A 12,149-nucleotide genomic window follows, 5' to 3' on the forward strand; every position below is an offset into this window, starting at 1 on the left:
ATAATGCAAGAGGAAAATGGGAGAAATATCTATTTTTGACACATGCTTATAATAATATAATAATAATACATAGGCCTACAATTTATATAGCGCTTTTCAAGGTACCCAAAGTCGCTTTACAGAACTAAATGAAAACCATTCAACATTTGTGACCAGATTTGACTGAGAGACTGCCATCGCGCAAATTACAGCTTTTCACCATTTTTCCAAAATGAGTTAATAGCACAGGCAGACTCTTCACATACTAGAGCAATACGGTACATGCCCAAACATGTAGCTAGGTGTTTATTATTTATTGTTTGTTTATTGAATGGATCCCCATTAGCTGACGCCGTGGCGTAATGTTAGAGTCCACATAAGTGAACCTTTCAAGCCTGTTTTCTCAACTCGCTGTTTCTCTGCAAGACATTACTCTATAAGCCATATCTCCAGAACTGGTGGGTCAAACTGAACAACCAATATGTCCATTTGAAGCTATGATTCCCTGCTTTCAATGTGCAATTATAATGGCATGTTAAATAACACCACAAATAAAATAACAGGAACACCTGACTTCGTTATTCAAAAGAGAAAACATTATAGGTATTCCATCTATGATGCTCGTGTCAGGTTCTTTTTTATTTACTTTCCTCGCAAACTAAACTAAAGCCACTGTTCATGATCAGGGGGTGAAGGCCAGATCTACTTGTCTGGTTCAATTTAGCTCAGGGCGGGGAGGGCAAATTATGTTGTTCTTAGATCATCTACGTGCAGGAGGAAGGAATATTCAGGATGAGGGATATCAAGTTATGTTCTTTACTTGTCAGAATGGTAATGATTTTTCAGTGCGCTCTAGCTTCGGTGCAGAGGAACGTAGAGTCCACACCAAAGGCAGCGAGTGTCACAATCAGAATGAATGAACTCCACCACAGAACCAGAAATACCTGCCAGAATACATATCCCTGCCCACACATATACATCATGTATTTCCAGTGGCAAGTGTCATGAATATGTGGTAAGGTGGTATTGCTTAAGGTAGCCTACTACGCCACCTGGGGAATTGCGCCCCAGGAGATATTTACTAAATACAACACTGAACACCCGGAGCACGTAATGACTCCCCAAACACAGATTCAGTATACAGTATAATAGATAGGCAAGGCAGAAACGTGTGTAACAAATATACAAAAGTCTTTATTAAATTAATTGTTTTAACAATATAAAAGTTATAAAAACAAGTCAGTTAAGTATTTCATATAGCAAGCAGACAGTTCAACAATAAACAACAGCTCCCAGGAGGTCTAAGTGCTATAAAGTGCATAGAGCATGTATATATATTATATATGGATAATACATAAATACATATATATATATATATCACTATCGCACCCCTACAAGCCAGTACCGGGGGAATGAGGGGAGCTGGCAGGCTCACCTATCCAGGGTGGTGGTAATATATGCAACACAGCAACTCAAAATAAAGCACAACACAATAACAAACTCAAAGGAAAAGGGCTTTACCACCACCACTGGGCGGCTGCACACTGCTCCAGCGTAGCTGCCCCCGGCACCAGTCCTGCAAGAAGGATAGATATAATATGAGCATATACAGGGTAATAATAATGACAGTACTCTCTCCAGCCTATAGTGGGCCTATAGGGCCCAGTCGTATCCAGATTAGAGGTATATATATATATAATACAGCACCAAGTATCTATACATACACCAGCAAGGGTAAGGAGGAATACGATATATAATACAGGAGAAATATAGGTAATGGTGCCCGATATGGGCTACTATCAACCAGGGCACAGATTCAGGCGACCGACCACTCGTGGCTGTGGGATGAGCCCTCTCAACCCGGCAGTACGAATGTGTGTAGAATGGTTAGAATGGTTCAGCAAAGCAGCAGGTGTAGTGCCGGCCCCGCTTTAATGAGGCCAACGTGCACCGTCGTTGTACCCACTGCAGCGGTAGCCAGGTAAATAATACAACTAGGTGGCGTGGTGTTGGTTCACAACACGCCGAACAGGACACAGGCCAGAGCGAGTAGCTCCAAGGCTGCACTGAAGTGCGGACCAAACACCCTGTCACCCGACGGGACAGCTTTGTTAAGGATGATCACCTCAATGCGCGGAATAACTCCTGGCCGTGAAACCCACCAGCAGTGTGGCAGAGAGAGACTGACAGCTGACAAACACGGCCGACACGTCACCTTATAAAGCCAGCCAGGACACTCATCAAGCCCTAATCAGTGGGCGGAGGACGGGCCGTGACAGCGTGGGAACGCTAACGCCCATCCTGCCACAAATACAAGAGAAAGAATTAAAGCTCTGGGAACATCAAACTTCATAGACACCTTGAGGATTATAAAAATCACACCCGTGTGAAGTGAGGGGCGCTAATTGCGACCGCGTAGCGTTGCGACTATGTAAACGAGCAGTGACTCTGTAACGCACAACGCAAGCAGTGACACAACGCGAGCAGTGACGCAACGTAACACTCCACACACACACACACACACACACACACAACTCTGTAGCCCTATATAAAATATAGCTAAATCATCGAATCTCTTAGTTACATGAATATTGTAATTAGAAGTAATTGTGCCTAAGTATTAAGATTATAAAGATCGCTTTGGCCCTTTTGACTGCCAAGGACATTCCCAGCCATTTCCCTGATCGCGGTGGTTTCACTCATATGGATATAAAGAATCAACTGACTGAGAGAAAACGTTAATGTTATGTTTATTTACAGTTGTGATGACACAAAGACAACTCCCAGATAATATCGCTGAGACAGTAGAGTTTAATTGATATTAATTAATTACTGAAAAACTTTACCCATTCTTGACGTTATTCCGTTAGTGTCTCTGCCCTAGCGGTCGCTTTATCACCTTTAAAGCGTATTACTGGTATATTAAAGTCTAACTCATGTTGATTAGGTGACACAAACGGTGCCAACACAAACATTAAATGCCATTAACAATAAAGAGACAATATGACGTAATGAGGGACAATATGACGTACATTTTCCCTTAATTGTCAATGGTGTTTTTAAAACAAACATCAAACCAAAAATGTAGGTTAGAAAAATATATATTTCGGGTGCATGGGACCCCCCTCCTTCCTACCAGACTAGCAAACATGCCAGCACTGACATTCTGGCTGAAAGAGGTGTGTCGACGCTCCACCTTACAGTCCCCTCTTGAGGTTGATATAGTCCCAAACTCCCAATGCAACTGTCTTTTTCCTTTTGATGAATTCTCCCTGGAGAAAGAATCCATGTAGCATGACACAGTGATTATGAATGAGATTTCGTATCAAGAACCTTGAAGGCTCTTTTGAAGAGCTGTTTTATAGGTTTGACAACTCAGAGGGCCTCTCTTCACTGAAAGCATTTTCCATTTTCAAAATAAAAGCACTCCACAAGTTCCGCTTAATTTCTTTGCCCATGAATGCATAGAGAAACGGGTTCAGGCAACTGTTTGCGTGTACAAGAGTCACTGATATCATTGCCAAAAATGCATTGTGAAAGTGGTTAATCTCTAGTAAAACCGAGATGTGGTAGGGAAACCAACAGATGACAAATGTGACTATCAGGGCAGTCATGATTTTGAAGGGCATGGCAGACCTGGCCATGCTGTTGTTCTTCATCCATACAATAATAATAGAATAACACACAGTGATGATCACCAGAGGAAACACAAAGCCTAGAACAAAGCGAAAGACAGGGACACTTGTAGAGCTGAAGACTGACATTTCAAAATTGTTGTAGCAGTGAATAACCTGATCATCTTCTATTGTGTCACGAAACACTAACGAGGGAATGCTCAGCAGCATAGAGAAGAGCCAGGCAATCACAACGGCGACTGCTGCCCGTTTCACCGTGCGATTGTTTCGGGCCCAACGCGCATACACAACAGACACACAACGGTCAACACTGATGATTAGCATCAGGAAGACGCTGCTGAACATGTTGAGAAACAAAATAAAGGAGGTGAACTTGCACATGAATAGTCCAAAGTTCCAAGATCCTGTTGCTTGTAGATTGATGTTGAAAGGCAGCGTTGCACAGAAGATGAAGTCGGAGAGGGCCAGGCTGAGGTACCACGTTGCTGGGACTGTCCTCTTCTTCATCCTGAAGCCGATAACCCAGATGACCAGGCCATTCCCCAAAAGCCCTAGCAGGACGAAGATCACGTTTACCACAACCAGGGTGACACACTCTGCTTGCTCAATGCACAATGGTGGTGGTGGTTGGATTGTGGAGTAAGTTTCGAGGGACTCAGTGTAATTGTAATCATCATAATCAATGGTAGTATCAAGCGTAGGAAACGGAGTCGGTGATGGCATGGATGTCATGGTGCTCTCCTAAAGTAAAGGAAATACATTGATACAAGTTACGTTTATTTTGGCCATACTGCATTGTGCATTTAGGGGCGTAAATACTTTGGTAGTTTTTACTACTAAAGGTAGTAATAATTGAAATATCTGTTAAAAACATGTTAAATCTAATAGACGCTGCTAAACTCTTCATACTTGCTTGCTTGATCTTATCACATATAATACTGCTTTACAACTCAGAAACAAGGGTATTAAACAAAAAATGTTAATGAGATAACATAAAATGGGAAAGTCTGAAAGTACAATCAAGAGTAGATAGGCGTGTAGCAGAAAGCATGAGAGCATACCAAGACATGGAAATTCCTTCAAACTGTCAATATACTGTACTCGCTGTATCAGAGATAAGATAAGAAAAATAATGTTCAATTAGGTTTACACTCACCTCATACAAGACCACATGCTGAGAACAGATCTGTTATGGTATGCAGTAGGATTGAAGTCACCTAATATCTTTTGTACTTCTCAAAATTACTCAAGGATTTTTGTAAACTGAATTTATCTGTCAAATTTAAGGAAGAGATTATGCTTGAATGCGGTGAATGATGAAACTACTCCATCAGCTCCTTATAAGCACCTCTGAAGCAGCTGCTCCTTTCTATGGACAGACATCTTAACTCCAGGTCTCATCCAAACTGATACAAAAATAAACTTAAATAGAAATTAATGACCTGTTATAGAACAATTTGGACCTTGACAAAGATAACTTGATGGATGTACTCAGTCCGTAACTTTATCACAAAACTTGCAATAAACAGTAATTTAACCGGTTGTGTGTAGTCCTGTTTGTAGAATGTATAGTACTGAAAATAAATGGTGCACATACTATATGTGGATTGAGGGGTGTAATAATTAATTGATCTAATAAAAATTATAAAAATAATAATCGATACTTAATTTTTGGTCAGAATCCGAGTCAAATTTTAAATGTTCTCTCATTTTCAAAATATAATTATCTGTTTGTTTTAGAACACAGCAAAAAAAGGTTAATGAGGCTTAATGAGATGACATAATGGGGAAAAAAAGAAAGAGTGCAATCAAGAAGTGCATAGGGAAGGCCTGAGAGCATAAAACAAAACAAAACTTCATACTACTTAGTTTGAACATTTGTTGGAGAAATAATGTCAAGTAAGTTCACTCACCTCACACAAGTCCACCTACTGGGTATTATATCCAATAGTAAAAGTCCACTATCTTTTTCTACAGTCAATGTTTGTGGCCTGATGAGCGAGAAGAAAATGAGACACTAATTCTTGCTGCATTCAATAGTTTCGTCCAACACTTATATGTGTAGGTATAGTTTTACGCAATAAAGCATGACACCACAGCAATGGGTCATCTCATCGTAACATACATTGCCAAATCAAGAAGTCATTTTGTTGTGGTGGTATCTAGTCTGTTGATACTCTGATTAAATCTTTGTCCCCACCAAGGGGGGGGACGTCCCAACAACATTTCACTGCTTGTGCCATCAGGTGACAAATAAAACCTTTCTTAGTGATGATCTCGTCACTCTTCTTGAGATAATAGAAATAAAAAATAGTTGCCGTGAGGATTAGCACAGAATGCCACAACGCCATCGAAATGTTTATTTTTATTTTTCAAGGGAGCACGTCTTGTCGCCCGTGGCATCCGGTCCATAATTGGCAATAAAACGTCTTGTCGTTTATGGCTCTTAAACTGTTTTTTTCTTTTTGAAACTTTGTTTTTATTTTTATTTTTCAATAAACAGATGGGTCACATTGGGCATCACAGTACATATCGTAATTGTTACATTTCTCGTCATTAACTTTCACATTGTAACGGGTCTTTACAGTTACAGGAGTAAGAGAACCCTCTTTGAGTAGTTTCAGTCTTAAACTGTTTTAATGAGGTTGCGTATCAAGGACCTTGAAGGCTCTTTTGAAGAGCTGTTTTATAGGTTTGACAACTCAGAGGGCCTCTCTTCACTGAAAGCATTTTCCATTTTCAAAATAAAAGCACTCCACAAGTTCTGCTTAATTTCTTTGCCCATGAATGCATAGAGAAACGGGTTCAGGCAACTGTTTGCATGGACAAGAGTGACTGATATCATTGCCAAAAATGCATTGTGAAAGTGGTTAATCTCTAGTAAAACCGAAATGTGGTAGGGAAACCAACAGATGACAAATGTGACTATCAGGGCAGTCATGACTTTGAAGCCCTTGGCAGACCTGGCCATGCTGTTGTTCTTCATCCATACAATGATAATAGAATAACACACAGTGATGATCACCAGAGGAAACACAAAGCCTAGAACAAAGCGAAAGACAGGGACACTTGTAGAGCTGAAGACTGACATTTCAAAATTGTTGTAGCAGTGAATAACCTGATCATCTTCTATTGTGTCACGAACCACTAACGAGGGAATGCTCAGCAGCATAGAGAAGAGCCAGGCAATCACAACGGCGACTGCTGCCCGTTTCACCGTGCGATTGTTTCGGGCCCAAAACGGATGCACAACAGACACACAACGGTCAACACTGATGATTAGCATCAGGAAGACGCTGCTGAACATGTTGAGAAACAAAATAAAGGAGGTGAACTTGCACATGAATAGTCCAAAGTTCCAAGATCCTGTTGCTTGTAGATTGATGTTGAAAGGCAGCGTTGCACAGAAGATGAAGTCGGAGAGGGCCAGGCTGAGGTACCACGTTGCTGGGACTGTCCTCTTCTTCATCCTGAAGCCGATAACCCAGATGACCAGGCCATTCCCCAAAAGCCCTAGCAGGACGATGATCACATTTACCACAACCAGGATGACACACTCTGCTTGCTCAATGCACAATGGTGGTGTTTGGATTGTGGAGTAAGTTTCGAGGGACTCAGTGTAATTGCAACCATCATAATCAATGGTAGTACCAAGCGTAGGAAACGGAGTTGGTGATGGCATGGATGTCATGGTGCTCTCCTAAAGTAAAGGAAATACATTGATACAAGTTACGTTTATTTTGGCCATACTGCATTGTGCATTTAGGGGTGTAAATACTTTGGTAGTTTTTACTACTAAGGTAGTAATAAATAATAATTGAAATATCTGTTAAAAACATAACATAAATCTAATAGACGCTGATAAACTCTTCATACTTGCTTGCTTGATCTTATCACATATAATACTGCTTTACAACTCAGAAACAAGGGTATTAAGCAAAAAAGTTAATGAGATAACATAAAATGGAAAGTCTGAAAGTACAATCAAGAGTAGATAGGCGTCTAGCAGAAAGCATTAGAGCATACCAAGACATGGAAATTCCTTCAAACTGTCAATATACTGTACTCGCTGTATCAGAGATAAGATAAGAAAAATAATGTGCAACTATGTTTACACTCACCTCATACAAGACCACATGCTGAGAACAGATCTGTTATGGTATGCAGTAGGATTGAAGTCACCTAATATCTTTTGTACTTCTCAAAATTACTCAAGGATTTTTGTAAACTGTAAACTGTGAAACTGAATTTATCTGTCAAATTTAAGGAAGAGATTATGCTTGAATGCGGTGAATGATTAAACTACTCCATCAGCTCCTTATAAGCACCTCTGAAGCAGCTGCTCCTTTCTATGGACAGCCATCTCAACTCCAGGTCTCATCCAAACTGATACAAAATTACAAAAATAAACTTAAATACAAATTAATGACCTGTTATAGAACAATTTGGACCTTGACAAAGATAACTTGATGGATGTACTCAGTCCGTAACTTTATCACAAAACTTGCAATAAACAGTAATTTAACCGGTTGTGTGTAGTCCTGTTTGTAGAATGTATAGTACTGAAAATAAATGGTGCACATGTGGATTGAGGGGTGTAATAATTAATTGATCTAATAAAAATGATTAAAAAAAGAATCGATACTTAATTTTTGGTCAGAATCCGAGTCAAATTTTAAATGTTCTCTCATTTTCAAAATATAATTATCGGTTTGTTTTAGAACACAGCGAAAAAAGGTTAATGAGGCTTAATGAGATGACATAATGGGGAAAAGAAGAAAGAGTGCAATCAAGAAGTGCATAGGGAAGGCCTGAGAGCATAAAACAAAACAAAACTTCATACTACTTAGTTTGAACATTTTTTGGAGAAATAATGTCAAGTAAGTTCACTCACCTCACACAAGTCCACCTACTGGGTATTATAATCCAATAGTAAAAGTCCCCTATCTTTTTTTACAGTCAATGTTTGTGGCCTGATGAGCGAGAAGAAAATGAGACACTAATTCTTGCTGCATTCAATAGTTTCGTCAAACACTTATATGTGTAGGTAGGCCTATAGTTTTACCCAATAAAGCATGACACCACAGCAATGGGTCATCTCATCGTAACATACATTGCCAAATCAAGTCGTCATTTTGTTGTGGTGGTATCTAGGCTGTTGATACTCTGAGGTGTTTATTGTTTATTGAATGGATCCCCATTAGCTGACGCCGTGGCGTAATGTTAGAGTCCACAGAAGTGAACCTTTCAAGCCTGTTTTCTCAACTCGCTGTTTCTCTGCAAGACATTACTCTATAAGCCATATCTCCAGAAATGGTGGGTCAAACTGAACAACCAATATGTCCATTTGAAGCTATGATTCCCTGCTTTCAATGTGCAATTATAATGGCATGTTAAATAACACCACAAATAAAATACCAGGAACACCTGACTTCGTTATTCAAAAGAGAAAACATTATAGGTATTCCATCTATGATGCTCGTGTCAGGTTTTTTTTAATTTACTTAACTCGCAAACTAAACTAAAGCCACTGTTCATGATCAGGGGGTGAAGGCCAGATCTACTTGTCTGGTTCAATTTAGCTCAGGGCGGGGAGGGCAAATTATGTTGTTCTTAGATCATCTACGTGCAGGAGGAAGGAATATTCAGGATGAGGGATATCAAGTTATGTTCTTTACTTGTCAGAATGGTAATGATTTTTCAGTGCGCTCTAGCTTCGGTGCAGAGGAACGTAGAGTCCACACCAAAGGCAGCGAGTGTCACAATCAGAATGAATGAACTCCACCACAGAACCAGAAATACCTACCAGAATACATATCCCTGCCCACACATACATCATGTATTTCCAGTGGCAAGTGTCATGAATACAAGAGAAAGAAAGCTCTGGGAACATCAAACTTCATAGACACCTTAAGGATTATAAAAATCACACGCGTGTGAAGTGAGGGGAGCTAATTGCGACCGCGTAGCGTTGCGACTATGTAAACGAGCAGTGACTCTGTAACGCACAACGCAAGCAGTGACACCACGCGAGCAGTGACGCAACGTAATTAACACTCCACACACACACACCTCTGTAGGCCTATATAAAATATAGCTAAATCATCAAATCTCTTAGTTACATCAATATTGTTATTAGAAAATAGTTGGTTTGTGCCTAAGTATTAAAGGTATATTCAGTGATTTCACTTAATTCAAATATCACTTATTTTTTTGTTTTGTTGTGATAATCCTCCCTACTATAGAGTGTGCTGGCCATATAAGGAGTTCCTCCCTGTCCCCAGTTAACCTCTGGGGGTCAAAAAACCTTAGGTTTCGTTTTTGGCTCTCTATCCTGATTGGATGAAAGGCTTAGGTCCCAGCCAAAAACGAAACCTAAGGGTTTTTGAGTGAAATCACTGAATATACCTTTAAGATTATAAAGATCGCTTTGGCCCTTTTGACTGCCAAGGACATTCCCAGCCATTTCCCTGATCTCGGTGGTTTCACTCATATGGATATAAAGAATCAACTGACTGAGAGAAAACGCTAATGTTACTGCCGTCCAAATATTCCACAATTCTGAGACAGTTTATTTACAGTTGTGATGACACAAAGACAACTGTCTTTAAGGGACAGATAGTAGGCTGACAGGAAACGGGAGAGAGATGGGGGGATGACATGCGGTAAAGGCCGTGTCGGGTCCGGGAGTCGAACCCGCGGCACACCGCGACTGGATCACCAGTCCGGTGCCCAGACCGTTACGCTACGGCCTGGGCCAAAACTTTACCCATTCTTGACGTTATTCCATTAGTGTCTCTGCCCTAGCGGTCACTTTATCACCTTTAAGGCGTATTACTGGTATATTAAAGTCCAACTCATGTTGATTAGGTGACACAAACGGTGCCAACACAAACATTAAATGCCATTATTAACAATAAAGAGACAATATGACGTAATGAGGGACAATATGACGTAATGAGGGACAATATGACGTAAACTTTCCCTTCATTGTCAATGGTGTTTTTAAAACAAACATCAAACCAAAAATGTAGGTTAGAAAAATATATATTTCGGGTGCATGGGACCCGCCTCCTTCCTACCAGACTAGCAAACATGCTAGCACTGACATTCTGGCTGAAAGAGGTGTGTCGAAGCTGCACCTTACAGTCCCCTCTTGATGTTGATATAGTCCCAAACTCCCAATGCAACTGTCTTTTTCCTTTTGATGAATTCTCCCTGGAGAAAGAATCCATGTAGGGTTTTCTAGATTATACAGAGGTCTCTTTAAACCGAGAAAACATTATCTTTACAGTATGACGTACACAGTGATTATGAATGAGGTTTCGTATCAAGGACCTTGAAGGCTCTTTTGAAGAGCTGTTTTATAGGTTTGACAACTCAGAGGGCCTTGTTAACATGTGATCTTATTGTCTTAAATATACCTGCTCTTATTCTGAAGCGCCAGATGCTCAGCAGGAAATACCTATCAACATGTCTGTATATAACTGCTGAATAAACGGCTGGCTTCAGATGTTGTTGACATGCTGAAGGAGTGGATGTAATTGCTGCCTACTCGTCTCTTTATTTCTTATTATGTCCGACTAGCTCCCAGGCTATATCTCTCCTCCTATCGCTGTAATGGCAGCTCTGCCAACAGGTTATGGGCCCAGCAGGACGGAGGATAATGGAAGCCGGTGGAGACGGATTTGCTTTGATGGAGATGAACGCAACTTTGAATTATGGTTAGTAAAATTCCTCGGGCACCTACGGCTGAAAGGGTTGAAATACACCATACTGAACGAGCCTGCTATCGACGACGAAGACGTGCTCGATGGGGACGAAGCAGCCACAAGAGACGCCGAAGCTGAAGCAAGAGCCGCTGAGGACGCCGAGAAAAATGAGGACGCATACGCTGAGCTAATTCAAGTACTTGACGATAAAAGTTTGTCTTTGATTATGCGTGATGCAGCAGACGATGGGAGGAAGGCGTTACAAATTCTGAAGGATCACTATGCTGGCAATGGGAAACCAAGAGTGATTAGTTTGTACACAGAGCTTACTTCGCTCCAGAAGGCTGCTAATGAAACAATTACAGACTATATTATTCGAGCTGAAGCTTCCATCACGGCACTGAGGAATGCGGAAGAGACTTTGAGTGACGGCTTACTGACAGCTATGATTCTGAAGGGGCTCCCAGAATCATATAAGCCATTTTCCATCCACATTGCACAAAGTGACGACAACATCACATTTAAATCCAAACTGAGGAGTTACGAGATCACTGAAAAGTTCAGTAGCAATTCCGGGGCTGACAGCGTGATGATAATAAGAAGCAAGGACAAAGACGTGAGACTGTGCTGTTACAACTGCGGCCAGAGGGGGCATAAAGCTTTCGAGTGTGAAGGTGCTGCCGGTCAGAGAGAACAGAGACAGTGGTGCAGTCTTTGCAAAAATCCCACGCACAACGATGCCAACTGCAGGCGGAGAAGACGGAGAGACAACGTCAACGTGACGCAGGATGAAGAGGCGCGCACGTTCACCTTTAAGGTGGGC

General features: G+C 40.9%; 2 protein-coding genes across 2 annotated transcripts; both read right to left on the reverse strand.

Annotated features, from left to right (window-relative positions):
- Positions 1–1,993: 1,993 nt before the first annotated feature.
- On the reverse strand, positions 1,994–4,346 carry LOC310873785 (chemerin-like receptor 1; the record flags this gene model as incomplete). Its single annotated transcript, XM_083786337.1, has 2 exons — positions 1,994–2,124; positions 3,434–4,346. 2 exons carry the CDS (start codon positions 4,344–4,346, stop codon positions 1,994–1,996), a joined length of 1,044 nt encoding a protein of 347 aa, XP_083642463.1.
- Positions 4,347–5,011: 665 nt separating this feature from the next.
- On the reverse strand, positions 5,012–7,305 carry LOC310873786 (chemerin-like receptor 1; the record flags this gene model as incomplete). The annotated part of the gene is made up of 2 exons (XM_083786338.1): positions 5,012–5,020; positions 6,463–7,305. 2 exons carry the CDS (start codon positions 7,303–7,305, stop codon positions 5,012–5,014), a joined length of 852 nt encoding a protein of 283 aa, XP_083642464.1.
- Between the last annotated feature and the right edge of the window lie 4,844 nt (positions 7,306–12,149).

The sequence above is a fragment of the Protomyctophum parallelum genome (genome assembly GCF_964188405.1).
Source record: "Protomyctophum parallelum genome assembly, chromosome: 16".
NCBI lineage: Eukaryota > Metazoa > Chordata > Actinopteri > Myctophiformes > Myctophidae > Protomyctophum > Protomyctophum parallelum.